At 45.8% G+C, this 18,605-nt stretch overlaps 1 protein-coding gene across 8 annotated transcripts in view; it reads left to right on the top strand.

Moving 5' to 3' along the window:
• Nucleotides 1–18,605, top strand: part of CALN1 (calneuron 1) — a 416,505-nt gene that overhangs the window by 226,401 nt on the left and 171,499 nt on the right. For all 8 annotated transcript variants that reach the window (XM_068265345.1, XM_068265342.1, XM_068265340.1 and 5 more), the window contains one exon: nucleotides 11,361–11,473. In XM_068265345.1, the coding sequence (XP_068121446.1) occupies nucleotides 11,361–11,473 (113 nt within the window). The remainder of the gene's footprint in view (nucleotides 1–11,360; nucleotides 11,474–18,605) is intronic.

Genomic DNA, 18,605 nt, shown 5'->3' with positions numbered 1-18,605 from the left:
GATGTATGGTTATTTGGTTCCATTTAATCATTGGAGAAATTACTGCGTTATTATCTGAATCACCTTTATTCATCAAGTATGCTGAATGACGTACACTTTTACAACATAAAAATGCAAAATGTTATTAATGGAGGCATGAGAAGCATGTATTCAGAGCAAGGGTACAAGCAAGAACTCTAACAGCTAGGGTATGGGGCAAGTTCTTCACGAGTGCTTGGAAATAATGCTGACCAAGGAACTAAAGTGCCTCAATCAGGCTGACCTGGGATGGGGGACTGGAGTTCAGTAGGAGAATTGCCTGGGGGAAGAAGATGCTCCTGCACCTGATGGTTCTGTAGGGGATGGCATTCTGGCAGTGTGAAGGAGGTCTAGTGTAGAGATGGCCCGAATGGTTCTCCGGCGAACGGTTCCCGGCAAATTTCAGTGGTTTGGGTTCGCGATCGAATGCAAACTTTTCTGGAAGTTCGGTTCGCCCCCATAGTGCATCATGAGGGTCGACTTTCACCCTCTACATCACAGTCAGCAGGCCCATTGTAGCCAATTAAACTACACTCCTTTCTGGAGCCCCACCCCTCCTTATAAAAGGCAGACAGCATCAGGCCTTTCACTCACTCGTGTGCCTGCAGTAATTAGTGAAGGGATAGCTGCTACAGACTCTTATAGGGAAAGCTTAGTTAGGCACTTGTAGGCTTCTTAGCTTGCTCCTTGCTGATTCTTGTTGCTAAAAAAGCACCCCACAACAGCTCTTTTGAGAGCTAATCTTGTTCTTGTGATCTATTTTTTTTCTGTGTGTCCCACTGACACTTATGTTGCATAGACAGCCTTGCTAATTCCTACTGTGTGTGCCACTGCCAGGCCCAGCACATTCAGTGAGTACTACCTGTGTGTGTGACAGGTGCACATTGTAATACCCACTGCATATACCTACCTGTTGTTCACTGTGCACCCACCCACCTACGTGAGCGCACGCAGTGTCACTGTGCCTGTCCGGTACCTGTCTGTGTGTGACAGGTGCACATTGTAATACCCACTGCATATACCTACCTGTTGTTCACTGTGCATCCACCTACCTACGTGAGTGCACGCAGTGTCACTGTGCTTGTCCGGTACCTGTCTGTGTATGACAGGTGCACATTTGTAATACCAGTCATTGCATAATTGTTCACAGTACCTGTGTGACCGCACGCTGTGTAATATACCACTCCGAGCATACCTGTTAACTGCACCTGTGTGACAGCTGCACATTGTATTGTAATACCAGTCACTGCATAACATTCACTGCATCTGTGACTGCACATTGTATTATACCTGGCAGTCAGTGCATACCTTTCACTTGAATGGATGGCAGACTTGCCCTCTATAATAAATTCTTTGTTACAGGTAGTAAAGTCTATCAGTGTCATATACAGCAGGGCCTCGAAAGTCCTCCTGTATTGTTATTTTTGGTAACTACCTCGGGACGTGCATGCCATGCCTGCTGCCTTCCTTGGATGTGTGGTAGCCGTTCCTGCTCCTTTGCCCACAGTGGGCCTGCTGCCTTCCTTGGATGTGTGGTGGTGGTAGCCGTTTCTTAGGCTCCCACTCCAGACCAGAATCAATCTAGGATTCCCCGGCCATTACCCGTGGTCACTATGCTACTGAGAATGTACCATCTAAAGTTTCACACAGTTGAATGAATGGCAGACTTGCCCTCCATAACACATTCTCGTTAAAGGCAAGTGGTGTCATCTCTGGCACACAGAACTGGGTCAAGGGTCCATCTGACCACAGATTCCTGGTCTGCAAAGCACAATCAGGGCAGGTACATTACTTATACAGCAAATGGGTCCTTACTTGGATGTGCGGTGGTGGTAGCCAGTTCTCTGGCTCCCACTCTGGACCGGAATCGAACCCTGATTCCCCGACCATTACCCGTGATCACTCACAATGGCAGACTTGCCCTCCATAAAAGATTCTCGTTGCAGGTACTGAACAGTAGAGATGGGCCGAACCTCCAATTTTAGGTTCGCGAACCGGGTTCGCGAACTTCCGCGGAAGGTTCGGTTCGCGTTAAAGTTCGCGAACCGCAATAGACTTCAATGGGGATGCGAACTTTGAAAAAAAAAATAATTATGCTGGCCACAAAACTGATGGAAAAGATGTTTCAAGGGGTCTAACACCTGGAGGGGGGCATGGCGGAGTGGGATACATGCCAAAAGTCCCAGGGAAAAGTCTGGATTTGACACAAAGCAGCGTTTTAAGGGCAGAAATCACATTGAATGCTAAATGACAGGCCTAAAGTGCTTTAAAACATCTTGCATGTGTATACATCAATCAGGTAGTGTAATTAAGGTACTGCTTCACACTGACACACCAAACTCACCGTGTAACGCACCGCAAACAGCTGTTTGTGTAGTGATGGCCGTGCTGGACTGGTGCGCACCATGGCGAGAGTGCAGGTTTTGGTGGCTTTACAGCCCATATGGTCGCCTGGCTGATGTAGCTGAATGACAGAACAGTGACTGTCCAGCTGATCAAATTTGGTCTGACCACAATGAAGCAACGACCTTATTATCTTTTGTGTGCCACCCGAGACACTCATCTAGGCGCCGGTCATTGCTTCATTGTGATATGCAAGCCCCTTCACCACGGCAAGGTAATGATCACGAAGGGGAATGGGCGCATCTACATGCCTTTTCTTTTGTTGTTGCAGCTGCCCGCAGTGCAGCCAGAAAAATTAGGCAGTCATTTTTATTTATTTATTTATTTATTTATTTATTTAAGTATTTATATAGCGCCAACATATTACACAGCGCTGCACAGAGTATATTGTCTTGTCACTAACTGTCCCTCAGAGAGGCTCACAATCTAGTCCCTACCATAGTCATATGTATGTATCGTGTAGTGCATGTATGGTCTAGGGCCAATTTTTTGGGGGGAAGCCAATTAACTTATCTGTATGTTTTTTTGGGATGTGGGAGGAAACCGGAGTGCCCGGAGGAAACCCATGCAGACACAGGGAGAACATACAAACTCCTTGCAGATGTTGACCGGGCTGGGATTCGAACCGGGGACCCAGCGCTTGCAAGGCGAGAGCGCTAACCACTATGCCACCGTGCTGCCCATGTACACGCACCAGAAAAATTATTACAGCGGCCGCTGCTAGCAGCGGCCTAAAAAATTCAGCAATCCGCCTGGAGTCCCGGACCCTGTTGGTGGTGGCGGAGAAGGTAGTCAAGCGGCCTGCAGGCAGACATGCTGTGTGGAGGGACTGGGAGCGACTTAGTCTTCTTGGGGCAGGCCAGGCAGCCAGTCACACGGCGTGCAGGCAGAGATGCTGTGTGTGCGGGGACTGACTTAGTCTTGGGGCAGGCAGCAGCCCTCCGGGATCCATGCCTCATTCATTTTGATAAAGGTGAGGTACTTAACACTTTTGTGATTTAGGCGACTTCTCTTCTCTGTGACAATGCCTCCAGCTGCGCTGAAGGTCCTTTCTGACAGGACGCTTGCGGCAGGGCAGGAGAGAAGTTGGATGGCAAATGGGGACAGCTCTGGCCACAGGTCAAGCCTGCGCACCCAGTAGTTCAAGGGTTCCTCATCGCTGTTCACAGCAGTGTCTACATCCACACTTAAGGCCAGGTAGTCGGCTACCTGCCGTTCCAGGCGTTGGTGGAGGGTGGATCCGGAAGGGCTACGGCGAGGCGTTGGACTAAAGAACGTCCGCATGTCCGACATCACCATGAGATCGCTGGAGCGTCCTGTCTTTGACTGCGTGGACACGGGAGGAGGATTAGTGGCAGTGGTACCTTGCTGGCGTTGTGCTGTCACATCACCCTTAAAGGCATTGTAAAGCATAGTTGACAGCTGGTTCTGCATGTGCTGCATCCTTTCCACCTTCCGGTGAGTTGGTAACAGGTCCGCCACTTTGTGCCTGTACCGAGGGTCTAGTAGTGTGGCCACCCAGTACAGCTCATTCCCCTTGAGGTTTTTTTATACGGGGGTCCCTCAACAGGCAGGACAGCATAAAAGACGACATCTGCACAAAGTCGGATCCAGTACCCTCCATCTCCTCTTGCTCTTCCTCAGTGACGTCACGTAAGTCAACCTCCTCCCCCCAGCCGCGAACAATACCACGGGAAGGTTGAGCAGCACAAGCCCCCTGCGACGCCTGCTGCGGGTGTTCTCCTGCCGCCGTCCCCTCCTCCTCCTCCTCCTCCTCCCCCAAAGAAACACCTTGCTCATCATCCTCTGAGTCTGACTCGTCTTCTGCACACGACTTCTCTTCTTCCTCCTCCTCCCCCCTCTGTGCTGCCGCAGGTGTTGAGTAAACAGCTGGGTCTGATGAAAATTGGTCCCATGCATGTTCCTGCCGTAACGGTTCCTGGTCACGCTCATTCACAGCTTCATCCACCACTCTACGCACAGCACGCTCCAAGAAGTAAGCGTAGGGAATTAAGTCGCTGATGGTGCCCTCACTGCGGCTCACCAGGTTGGTCACCTCCTCAAACGGCCGCATGAGCCTGCATGCATTTTTCATCAGTGTCCAGTTGTCGGGCCAGAACATCCCCATCTTCCCAGACTGTTTCATTCTACTGTAGTTGTAGAGGTAGTGGGTGACGGCTTTCTTCTGTTCTAGCAGGCGGGAGAACATGAGCAGGGTCGAATTCCAGCGAGTCGGGCTATCGCAAATGAGGCGTCCCACCGGCATGTTGTTTTTCCGCTGAATTTCTGCAAATCGTGCCATGGCTGTGTAAGACCGCCTCAAATGCCCACAGAACTTCCTGGCCTGCTTCAGGACATCCGCTAAGCGAGGGTACTTTGCCACAAATCTTTGAACAACTAGATTCATGACATGTGCCATGCAGGGTATGTGTGTCAGCTTCCCCATATGCAAAGCGGCAAGCAGATTGCTGCCGTTGTCGCACACCACGTTGCCTATCTCCAGGTGGTGCGGGGTCAGCCACTCATCCACCTATTTCTTAAGAGCAGCCAGGAGAGCTGCTCCAGTGTGACTCTCCGCTTTGAGACAAGACATGTCTAAGATGGCATGACAGCGTCGTACCTGGCATGCAGCATAGGCCCTGCGGAGCTGGGGCTGTGTAGCTGGAGAGGAGAACTGCCACTCAGCCAAGGAGGAGGAGGACAGCGAAGAGCATGTAGCAGGAGGAGAGGAGGTGGCAGGAGGCCTGCCTGCAAGCCGTGGAGGTGTCACAATTTGGTCCGCTGCGCCCTGCTTGCCATCGTTCACCACCAGGTTCACCCAATGGGCTGTGTACGTAATGTAGCGGCCCTGCCTGTGCTTGGCAGACCAGGCATCCGTGGTCAGGTGTACCCTTGACCCAACGCTCTTCGCAAGAGATGACACCACTTGCCTCTCAACTTCACGGTGCAGTTGGGGTATGGCCTTTCTCGAAAAATAAGTGTGGCCTGGCATCTTCCACTGCGGTGTCCACCAGCTGGTATGGTAACAGCTGCCGAGCTAACAGTTCCGCCACGCCAGCTGTCAGACGCCGGGCAAGGGGGTGACTGGCCGAAATTGGCTTCTTCTGCTCAAACATTTCCTTCACGGACACCTGACTGCTGCTGTGGGCAGAGGAGCAGGAACCGCTCAAGGGCAGAGGCGGAGTGGAGGAGGGTGCCTGTGAAGGTGCAAGGGAGAAAGCGGCAGAAGCAGATGATGCACCTGAAGGAGGAAGAGAAGAAGGAGGGTGACTTTTCTTTTGTGTGCTGCTGCTGCTTTTGCTCAGGTGGCCATCCCATTGCTGTTTGTGCCTTTTCTCCAGGTGCCTTCGTAAGGCACTTGTCCCTACGTGAGTGTTGGCCTTTCCACGGCTCAATTTTTGTTGGCAGAGCGAACAGATGGCTTTGGTCCGATCTGAGGCACACACATTAAAAAATGTCCACACCGCTGAGCCACCCTGGGATGTGGGCACTATGGGGACCTCAGCAGCTGATGCTGAAGGGCAAGTTGGCTGGCTGTACATAGGTGGCGATACATGGTGCCGGACACTGCCACCAGCTGTTTCTGACGAAGAGCTGCCCCAGCTTCTTTCAGCAACTTCTCTCCTCCTACTACTCTCTGACTCCCCCTCTGAACTGCCCCCCTCTTCATCTCCTCTATTGGGAACATACAGAGGATCCCTATCATCGTCATCATCGTAATCATCCTGCCCAGCTTCGCTTGCCTCAGACAAATCCAAACATGCACCATCAGTAGGTCCTTCATCCTCCTTACACGTTACATCCATAGTGTTGCCGGGTAACTCAAATATATGAGCTGGTGAAAATTCATCTGGCTGTAACAACAATGGCTGTGCATCAGTGATTTCAACACTAAATAATTCTTGCGAAGTGTCAAATGCAGCGGAAGTGGTGCTAGTAGTAGCGCTGGTGGCTGAGCAAGATGAGGTGTTCTGTGTCGCTAAATACTCAACCACGTCCTGACAATCTTGGGAGGTGATGGGACGTGCCTTCTTCCGAGCACTGTACTGTGGGCCAGGTCCACACGAAATTACATTTACACGACCTCGCGCAGACCTGCTGGGTGGCCTTCATCTGGCTCTGGCACTACCTCTTTCTCTACCTGTTTTGTCCATATCGGGTATGCACGGAGTGGTATATCACACTGCGTGCACTCACGTAGGTAGGTGGGTTCACTTAACTGCACAGGTATGCGCACTGATGCGGTGGGTTCACTGAACACAACAGGTATGCAGTGGCGGGTTCACTGAACACAACAGGTATGCAGTGGCGGGTTCACTGAACACAACAGGTATGCAGTGGCGGGTTCACTGGACAGGTATGCAGTGGCGGGTTCACTGAACAGTACAGGTATACAGTGGCGGGTTCACTGAACACAACAGGTATGCAGTAGCGGGTTCACTGAACAGGTATACAGTGGCGGGTTCACTGAACAGAACAGGTATACAGTGGCGGGTTCACAGAACAGGTATGCAGTGGTGGGTTCACAGCACAGGTATGCAGTGGCAGGTTCACTGAACAGGTATGCAGTGATGGGTTCACAGCACAGGTATGCAGTGGCAGGTTCACTGAACAGGTATGCAGTGATGGGTTCACAGCACAGGTATGCAGTGGCAGGTTCACTGAACAGGTATGCAGTGATGGGTTCACAGAACAGGTATGCAGTGGCAGGTTCACTGAACAGGTATACAGTGATGGGTTCACAGCACAGGTATGCAGTGGCAGGTTCACTGAACAGGTATGCAGTGGTGGGTTCACAGTACAGGTATGCAGTGGTGGGTTCACAGAACAGGTATGCAGCCAGCCAGGAACAAGTTAAGCCTAACTAATCTTTCCCTGAGAGACAGTCTGCAGCAGCTCGCCCTACTCTCACTAACACAGGCAGCACACGAGTGACCGTAATGGCCGCCGCTGCCTGCCTTATATAAGGGGGGGTGGGGCTCCAGGGGCTAGTGTAGCCTAATTGGCTACACTGGGCCTGCTGACTGTGATGTAGAGGGTCAAAGTTGACCCTCAAGGTGCATTATGGGGTGAACCGAACTTCCGCAAAGGTTCGCCAGCGGGACGCGAACGCGAACCACCGAAGTTCGCGTGGAACCGTTCGCCGGCGAACCGTTCGGCCCATTTCTACTGAACAGCCAGCAGAAAATGTAATTTAAAAAAAATAGATGTAAGCTTTATCAATGGTAGAGAAAGAACCATCGAAAGTTGAAAAGGTAGTCAGACATTACCTGATATCACTGAGGAAGAGCAATCTCGCCATGGTGCACACCAGTCCAGTACGGCCGTCACAACATAAACAGCTGTTTGTTGTGCGTTACTCAGTGAGTTTGGTGTGTCAGTGTGAAGCAGTACTCTAATTACACTCCCTGATTGATGTATACACATGCAAGATGTTTGTTTTAAAGCACTTTAGGCCTGCAATTTAGCATTCAATGTGATTTCTGCCCTTAAAATGCTGCTTTGCATCAAATCCAGATTTTTCCCCGGAACTTTTGGCGTCTATCCCACTCCGTCATGCCCCCCTCCAGGTGTTACATAGTTATTTTGGTTGAAAAAAGACATACGTCCATCGAGTTCAACCAGTATAAAGTACAACACCAGCCTGCTCCCTCACATATTCCTGTTGATCCAGAGGAAGGCGAAAAAACCCTTACAAGGCATGGTCCAATTAGCCCCTAAAGGGACAAATTCCTTCCCGACTCCAGATGGCAATCAGATAAAATCCCTGGATCGACATCACTAGGCATTACCTAGTAATTGTAGCCATGGATGTCTTTCAACGCAAGGAAAGCATCTAAGCCCCCTTTAAATGCAGGTATAGAGTTTGCCATAACGACTTCCTGTGGCAATGCATTCCACATCTTAATCACTCTTACTGTAAAGAACCCTTTCCTAAATAAATGGCTAAAACTTTTTTCCTCCATGCGCAGGCCTTTGAGAAGGCCTAGGGACAAAAAGCTCATCCGCCAAGCTATTATATTGCCCTCTGATGTATTTATGCATGTTAATTAGATCCCCTCTAAGGCGTCTTTTCTCTAGACTAAATAAACACAGTTTATTTAACCTTTCTTGGTAAGTGAGACCTTCCATCCCACGTATCAATTTTGTTGCTCTTCTCTGCACCTGCTCTAAAACTGCAATATCTTTTTTGTAATGTGGTGCCCAGAACTGAATTCCATATTCCAGATGTGGCCTTACTAGAGAGTTAAACAGGGGCAATATTATGTTAGCATCTCGAGTTTTTATTTCCCTTTTAATGCATCCCAAAATTTTGTTAGCTTTAGCTGCAGCTGCTTGGCATTGAGTACGATTAGACCCCTTGAAAAATCTTTTCCATCACTTTTCAGGCCAGCATAAGTGTTTCTAGTTTTCAATGTTCGCCTCCCCATTGAAGTCTATTGCGGTTCGCGAAAGTTCGTGCAAACCGAACTTTTGTGGAACTTTGTGAACCCGGTTCACGAACCGAAAATCGGAGATTCGGGCCATCTCTAGTCTAGAGATGGCAGAGATGAACCTAGGAACTTTAGCGCAGCACAGATTACTCTATGGAGTTTTTAGTTGTCACTATTTTTTGTGCCACATTGCACTATCCAAAATAATCATGTTATATTGTAACGATAGGTGTCAGCAACCAGAGAGAGAATCTGATTCTTGGCGATCTGCAGTATCCCCAAGAATACAGATACACCTGACTACTGGAGATCTGCAGAATCGCCAACAATCAAATATGTCTAACCTCTAGACACCTGAGTGTGTAAGTGTTTTGGTGCAACAGTAACCTTTGGACCACCGGGGTAGCAGGTGGTCCAATAAGTAGAGAAGACTCTACTGCAGTCAAGGACACCTGGAGAGGGAGTCCCTGACTGATAAGGAGCAGTGTCCCCTCTGTAGAGCAGGGGACCCCTGCGGAAAGGCTGGACACCCTGCAGGGGGTGACAGCCAGAAGGTCAGACAGGCCGGGTCGGTAACAGAGTATCAGATATGCAAAGTACCAAATCAGAGATCAGAAGAATAGTCAGGAACGCTACAGGTCATAACAGATATCAGAACAAGGCCTGGTCTGAGTCCGTGATCTCAACACCCTGGAACTATGCTAGAGAATAACACAGATGATATACAGTATTCCTAGTCTGGGGTGTGAGGGCCGTTATCTCAACACCCTGGAACTATGCTAGAGAATAACACAGATGATATACAGTATTCCTAGTCTGGGGTGTGAGGGCCGTGATCTCAACACCCTGGAACTATGCTAGAGAATAACACAGATGATATAAAGTATTCCTAGTCTGGGGTGTGAGGGCCGTGATCTCAACACCCTGGAACTATGCTAGAGAATAACACAGCTGATATACAGTATTCCTAGTCTGGGGCGTGAGGGCCGTGATCTCAACACCCTGGAACTATGCTAGAGAATAACACAGATGATATACAGTAACTGGCTAAGTGTGGATTCCCAGGACCTCCTGGTTCCACCACACTGAAGGATCTAACTAAGTTCTGAGTGCTAACACGTAAGCATTCGCAACACCAGACAACCAGCAACTGAACAGCAAGAGATATATATATAGTAAAGCGCTCCACAGCGCCGCCCAGCTCCCATCAACCAATCACTGACTGAGCAGGGATCAGCTGACCGCCCTGATCAGCTGATCTTCCTCCTATTGGTATAAAGAGCTTGTCTTGCAGCGCGCGAATAGCTCTCCATCTGTGTGCACTACTAGGTCCAGACAGCCCAGACACATGTTGCTGCGGAGAAACCACCGCACTGGACGCGGAATCCGCCGCCTTACCGTCAGAACACGCGGCGGCCCCCACGCCATTCCTACCATGTGCACCACCAGTTCCAGACAACCCAGACACATGCTGACACGGACAAACCGCCGCATCAGACGTGGAATCAGCTGCCTTACTGTCAGAACATGTGGCGGCTTTTCCGCTATTCATCACATATATACTACATACTGTGTCTAGTACTTCCTTTTATGTTTCTATATCTTGCTATCTGGTCATACCTGCAAAGATAGTATTCAGGGTTCCAGCACATTTATCTGCCGTCCTTTAATAATAAAGCATCATGCCATGTTGCAGGACATGTAAGTTCTTGCCAAAATTGGAAATAATGTTAATAAAAAAAAAGGTTCAGGTTAAGGTAGACAAGAAAAGGCAAATACCATTTATATTGCGCTTTTCTCCAGGCGGATTCAAAGTGATTGAGCTGCAGCCACAAGTGTGTGCTCTATATGCAGTAGCAATGTTACTTCTTGCTGAAAAGGTGCTGTCTTACCGAACAGGAGAAGCCAAGATTTGAACCCAGGGCTCCTGTGCTAGAGGCAGAGCCCTTAACCAGTACACTGTCCAGCCACTATCCAGAAGACGGGACTGGTCTGCTCTAATTACATAATGTTAAATAGATGTGGGTCCAGGTAAAGCCAGTATAATGTTCTAAAGCAGCAGTTTGCAACCCGTGTGTTGTGACCCATTTATGTGTCTATTTCCTAAAACTGCAGATTTCTTAGACTATAGTATTGTTTTATGCTTCATTCTATCCCTTCACCACTCCTCTCTATAGGCCAGATTGACCTTTTTAAAATGTTTGTTTTAATGTGGGACTTAAATGCAATATTTTTTTACACTGAAACACTTGTAATTGTATGTAAATAATATATACAGCAAAAAGTGGCAATGTGTTTCTCATACTGTTTGGTAGGTCAAACCAACATGCGCCATCAGCTGAATTTGGGACAGTTGTATCTAAATATTATGGTAAATTAGGTAGTGGATACACAATGACACAGACAGTTCTGACTTTGTCCCTGTTAGGGTAAACATCACTGCTAATCTTCCCAGTTTAAGCCACTCTAAGAATTTCATACAGTATTTTATATTCTTTCATTTAGGTGATGGCCAAGTGGATTTTGATGAATTTATGACAATTCTTGGTCCCAAACTTGTATCCACAGAAGGTCGGGATGGGTTTCTTGGAAATACAATAGATAGTATATTTTGGCAGGTAAGTGAGAAGATTTTTATTTGATGTAATCAGTAGGAATGTTTCAAAGTTTACCATTACTGTGTATAATTCATGATGTAGAGAGCTGTGATTTTAGAATGGTTTAATTACACTAGCTTTACCTTAAAGTGCAGGTGGTGGCACTTTAGCTTGCATGCAGATTTAATGCATACAAGATGCAGCTTGGAAATGGGCTCGTCAGATGTTGGTAGGCCCAACATCTCCATACTACATATAATTTGTATTAAATTTGCATGCCTTTCAGAATTATACCAATTTATTTGATCGTCTCTATTACATCATATTGAAATGATTATTACTATTTGCATATCTTTTTAGATTGATTTGTAGTTCAAAAAATGATTTGATAGGAAGCATTGGTCTAACAAAATACTTTTGAAATTATAATAACAGAAAATAGCAAAACATTTTAGCAAAGGTTATCCACTCAAGTCAATAAAGGTGCAGGAATGTACATTTAATAAAGTCACCAGGTATAAATGACACTAGGTAATGCAGATCGTAAAATATTGGTAATATTTGCTGAAATTCTACTATCCCGGAATCCAATTAGTAGAATATTGGTAAATAGAGGCCATTGGTTAAAATGAAATACAAGTATGGGAGCCTCCCTAAAATTTTCAGTACAGGATCACTGGAAAGCATACTTAACATAAACAAACCAAGCTATCAGTAAAGTTACACGTACACAACTGAGATAAATATTACTTGGAGAATCTTCTGACTACTTTGGGTGACACTTTACCGATAGTCATTGTGCAAATATGCTGGGCAGGTGGGAAGAAAACAGAGGGTGAAGAACCTGAATAATCGCCAATACCTTCTGTATTTAAGAAGGGACATTTCTATTTTGCATAGCATCTTAGTAAGGAGGCTTTTTGGTCACTCCAAGGAGTTCTGGTTCACCATGAGCTTGCAGGGAAATCTGTAGCATAACAGTGGTCATCTTAAACAAGAATAATTGGCTGAGTATTATGCAACATAATGGATCACTGAAGAGGAAGAAAATAATGTTTGTAGACTCCGGAACATAAGCTAAAGTGACTAATAAAAGATACCTCTCACTAGTTTCAATGTATAACAATAATGTCCTCCTGGCAGGTTCCATTTGTGCCTGTGCTTTGCAAAGTACAAACATAAACCCACTTCTCTCCCACACCCCCTTACCAAGATACCATGTCCTAGCTTTTGCACCAAAGTAGAGGATAGAATTTGGTCACATACTGTAGGTAAGGAGCTAAGATCCTTACAACTCTGTGCTAATAGGGTCTCACCTGCTTTTAGGACCTGACCCCAGAGTTATGTAAGTGAAAACACCAGAAACACTGCCTTACTATTAGATTGACCTGCCCCTGCCTGACATCATTTGTATATATATATTACAATTGTTTCCAATAAACAAATCGCTTGCTGTTTATTTGCACTTTATATGTAGTTTTGTTGGCTGCAGGCATTGATCTAAAAATGTATAGACAATCTAAAAGGTATATGAGTAATACTTTAATAACAGATAGCTGTATTTTTATTATTGGCAGATATATAAATTCTCACTGAGCAAGATCGGAATAAATACATTTACCTTTGCATGCTTCTCATGTTTAGACTCCAGCTCCAAGGCTTTGGTAATAACCAGAAAGCACTTAGCGAGCTCCACCTCCTACACCTATAACCTAATCTCTACTGTGGGTATGCTGCAATAGTTCCAATGTTGCACTAACATATATTTAGTAGTAGTGCATTGTGGGTAACCACAAATGTTCATTTATAACTGAATTATTGCAAATTTCCTTCTGTTTTAAGAAGGCAATTACACCAAGCTTTGCTTTTTTAGTAGGAGGGCTTTTTGGTTCCTTTTATCCCCCTATACATTCCTAGTAGTTTGGGTCACCCTGAGCTGCTTGGTTGGGCTGAGCCCCTGATGAGTCGGATAACGAAACGCGTAAGGCGTCGCTTCCTGCTAATCGGCAGGAAGCAACAGTGCAAGAGGGATGATTTGATGTGGTTAGACAGGGTGTTGATTAGTGTTGTTCAGCAATAAAAGTATTTAGGGGTATGTTATGTCTTTCAGTAATGGATATGTATACTTGTGTGTGTAACAAAAATTATGAATACTACTGTAATGAAAAGCACTGTCCTTTTGGCTGGATAGCGTACCGGTTAAGGACTCTGCCTCTGACACAGGAAACCAGTGTTCAAATCTCAGCTCTTCTTGTTCAGTAAGCCAGCGCCTATTCTGTGAGGAAACTTTGGGCAAGACTCCCTAACACTGCTACTGCCTATAGAGCACTCCCTAGTGGCTGCAACTTTGGCACTTTGAGTTCGCCAGGAGAAAAGTTAAATATATAAATGTTCTATATCTTGTCTATTGCATCATGTAGAACAATATAACAATGTCGTAGATGATATCTTTTGAGTGGATGTGCTTTAAAGAGGAACTCCAGTGAAAATAATGTAATAAAAAAAGTGCTTCATTTTTACAATAATTATGTATACATGATTTAGTCAGTGTTTGCCCATTGTAAAATCTTTCCTCTCCCAGATTCACATTCTGACATGTATTACATGGTGACATTGTTACTGTGGGCAGATTAAGGAGCTGTTGCTAGCTGGTCTGGCTTTAACAGACAGCTGTAAGCAGCTATTTCCTGTCTGAACATTGTTACATTGTGGCAGTTTGCCAGGAGTACCGTACGGTACCAGAGCCTCTTGTGGGAGGGGTTTCAGCACAAAATCAGTCATACAGCGCCCCCTGATGGTCTGTTTGTGAAAATCATTATTTTTCTCATGTAAAAGTGGGTATCAGCTACTGATTGGGATAAAGTTCAATTCTTGGTCGGAGTTTCTCTTTAAAAGGCAATGAAACAGAGACACGCTTTCTTTTATAATTGTAGTATCTGAACAGTAAACAAATTTTAATCATGTTATTTGCGGATATTCAAATCCGTTTTGTAAAGTGGATAAAATATTGGAAAATGTCCGGAACTGAAATATGCAGTGTGGAAACATCAAGCATATTTGCCACTTGAGCTACCGATCTCTGTTACATCTAACAATATCTGCCTTAGGCCTCGTTCACATCATTTAGCGCAGATGGCTGTGCGATTGGAACGCAACGCGTCCGATCGCACGCCATCTGCGCTCCTATGCGCTGCGCTGCAGATCCCATTAATGAATGGGATCTGCGCTGCGATTCCCAAAAATGCGTGCAGCACGCGATAGCGCAATCGTGCTGCCACGCAGCGCATATGATGGGAACGGTAGAAGGGCTGTCTATGCCCTTCTACCGTTCTTGCGTGTCGCACACTATACGCGCTGCCAAAATGCGGACGGCAACGCGTATAGTCTGAACGAGGCCTTAATTGGCTGCAGGGACTAGCTCTACACAATTTATCAGTGGAATTTGGCTGTAATGTACTGACACTTTATGGCTGCATGCATCTGCTTATAACCTTGCCAGTAAGCTGGGCACAGGGTGAGCCGAATGATGGCTCATCCTGCTGCCGCTTAAATTTCTGGCGGCCTGAAATATTATCCCTCCTCCCAGTCGTAGAAACTCGGAGGGACAAGTAATTTGGGGTCCGGCGATAACCAGAACCCTAAATTACCCTTGCGCCGGGTGCACACTATAGCATTAGTGCTATAGTGGCACCCAGCTCCAGCGCTTGATGCTGAGTGCTGTGCGCTGAAATTAGCTGCTTCCCTGTCATGTGCTTTACACTTGTCATGTGCTGCAATGTCTGCATCAGCTACAAGTGAGTAATCAGAAAAGGGGTTTTTCATTGGCTGACTACATAGTCTAGAGGCATCGGCTCCTGCAAGGCTTCCACTAAACTGTAAGGGCCTGTTTCCACTACATGCAGATTGGATGCAGAAAAACTGACTCCAATGAATGCCTATGGGAAAATCTGCATCAATAAAAAATCGCGTTTAGTGGAAACAGGCCCATAATCTTTCATTGGAGTCAGTTTTTCTACATCCAATTTGCGTGTAGTGGAAATAGGTCCTAAGACTTCCACTAAGAGTGCTGCTGGCATCTGGATTCTTTTAACAGTTTTCAGGATTTATGGATCTTGGGGCACCTAAATGACATACAATGTAACAACTATCGCTTTTAGTATCAGGTGTCTGGATATGGGAGTGTCTGAGTCTATTTCGTTCAGTGTAATTATGGAAAAGATGTATTTAATGCCGAAGTGAACTCTTCCAAGCTAGGGATACTCTAGCATATCTCAATAACCCAATATTGGTCTAGCAAATAAAAGCAACCTGTTAAGTTAGCTGGCAACTGTGTTAATTGATCAATTACCAGTTCATTCATCAGGAACTAGTGGATTTAAATTGCTAGCACAGCTTGCTTTTATTGCATGAGTAGAGAGCTGTAACCCATAAAACTCCTGATTTACTGTACGAATAGGGTCCCACCTATGCTCAGAATTTAGCTTTTAGAACCTGACCCCATAGATATGTACCAGTAAGTGAAAACACCAGAAACCCTATCTTACAATTACCTTAATATTTTGATATCTTTTATTTTCAGTTGTGTATATGTTTTCATCATTTTATCTAGTTTCCAAGGAATTAAAATTGTTTGTATTACTCTATTTTAAGCAAAGTAAATGGAAATAAGCAAATCACTTGCTGTTTGTTTACACTCTATGGGCCAATCCAATTCACTTTTTCTCCTAAATTTACTTTTAGGTGATATTCTCACATCTTATCAATAAAATGCCTTTTAGGCCAGCAAACAAGACAATACTCAGAATAATTGTACAGTTCTTTTTCACCTTTTTTGGAACTTTTTCAATTGCAGAGTTCTGAAAAATTATTTTAAACAGAAGATATTCCCTAGGAGAAAACTCTGGAGAGAAAGTTAATTGCATATGGTCCCAGAAGTGAAAAAATCTTCCGTAGTAGCTAAACTGACTGAGCACCTTAACCCCCTTGGCGGTATGAAAAATACCGCCAGGGGGAAGCGCAACAGTTTTTTTTAATTTTTTTTTTTTTTTTATCATGTAGCGAGCCGAGGGCTCGCTACATGATAGCCGCTGCTCAGCGGCATCCCCCCAGCCCCGCCGATCGCCTCCGGCGATAGGCGATCAGGAAATCCCGTTCAAAGAACGGGATTTCCTGGAGGGCTTCCCCCGTCGCCATGGCGACGGGGCGGGATGACGTCACCGACGTCAGCGACGTCGGGACGTCATTGGGAGACCCGATCCACCCCTCGGCGCTGCCTGGCACTGATTGGCCAGGCAGCGCTCGGGGTCTGGGGGGGGGGGGGGCCGCGCGCCGCACCGGATAGCGGCGATCGGGCGCGCGGCGGCGGCGATCGGGGTGCTGGCGCAGCTAGCAAAGTGCTAGCTGCGTCCAGCAAAAAAAAAATTAAGCAAATCGGCCCAGCAGGGCCTGAGCGGCACCCTCCGGCGGCTTACCCCGTGTCACACACGGGGTTACCGCTAAGGAGGTTAATAGAGAGTAGTAACAGGGGGCCATATGCAATTCACTTTTTCACCTGTGTTTTCTCCTAGGTGGTATTTTTAAACTTGTCAATAAAATGCCTTTTAAGCTCCCAGAAGGCAAGAAAATGATTAAAATAAGTTTGATAGTAGTTTTTCACCAACTTTTTGGTACATTTTTAGTTGAAAAGTATTGGAAAGTTATTTAAAATCAAAGATGAAAAATTATCTCCTAGGTGAAAACTCAAGTGAAAAAGAGAATTGCATTTGGCCCTAGGTGCTTTATGCACAAAACTGCTCAGAGTGTTTGAAAATTGAGTTTTAGGCATCCCATTTATTAGTGCACTGTTATCCTGTTGTCCTGGTAATACATTTTGAATCCTCTGTCATGCGTGGAAAATCAAAACTTGCTGCATACTGAAATATACAGGCTTATTTTTCTAACTTAACATTAAAAAATGGCTATCATTACACCAATATTTATGTCATATAATTTGTTTAGATAAACATTTAGTATGGAGGCTGCCATATTTATTTATTTTTTCTCTTAAATTCTTTATTATTACAAAAATATTTAATTTACATAGTACAAAAAGAGATGTTAACTAATTCATTAATAATACAGTTCAGTACAATTTTATACCCCCACCCCCCTGCAATAACAATAACAGGCCCATTGCCTTGGACTCCTCAGCTTGTTAAATGGAGTTTGAAATTCCTCCCCTCTCTCCATGTCACCCATTTCTCTCTTATAGCTTCCTCCTTCCTTATATTATACTCTATCCTTCTCAGTCCATAAAAAGTACCTATTTTCATCTACCAACTATACCATTCTTCGGGGTCTATCTTGGTAGAGGAAAGAAAAAAGAAAGAACAGGGTGGGTCCAACCCCACGTCCTGCATGGCGACATCAGTGGAATTGGGGGGGGGGAACAAAATCCCACAGAGTTCACAGGGGTCAGATTCGTTGCTCCGAAAAATTTGAGGATGAGGTGGAGGAAAGACAAGGTTAGAAGAGGAACCAAGAAAGTCACGAAGTCCAATGTTCCTATCATAGCTGGCAACAATGGCACATTTTCTTACATACTGTAGCCCATTTAAATCAATCCAATTTACTCCCAACGTCCCATCCCATGTCGCGACATCTCACTAACCCTTCGTCTCCCCCTCTTCATCTCCTGTATTCTTCAGAGTGGACAAATTCTACCCATCTCTATTCTCTGACCTTCCCTTCTTGTATATTAGCTTTGAAATCTCCTCCATTCTCTGGGTATGTATTATTTCATTGGACCTCTCTAAGATGGTCAGGGCCACTTGTGATTTCCAGTGCCTGCAAATCAAAATCCTATCTGCATTCCCCAGATGCATCCCCAGTGCTCCTCTGTATCCCTCTGTGATCCCCTGTATTCTTTCCAACTATCGATGTTTAGGTGCAATAGGTGAACCCCTGGGTCCTCTGAGATGGGAACTTCTGACAGTTTATTCAAATAATATTTTACCCCTTTCCAATATTCCCCCAATCTCTCTCATCCCCACATGATGTGGAGCAAATACCCTCCTTTCTCCCAACATCTCCAGCATTTGGGATCTGACCCCCATATCTTATCTTAATATATAATACCATCCCATAGCAATTTTCTAACTAGATTCCTGCACCC

This window comes from Hyperolius riggenbachi, chromosome 2, assembly GCF_040937935.1.
Source record: "Hyperolius riggenbachi isolate aHypRig1 chromosome 2, aHypRig1.pri, whole genome shotgun sequence".
In the NCBI taxonomy this organism is placed as follows: domain Eukaryota; kingdom Metazoa; phylum Chordata; class Amphibia; order Anura; family Hyperoliidae; genus Hyperolius; species Hyperolius riggenbachi.
This window is presented reverse-complemented; position numbering and strand designations above follow the sequence as displayed.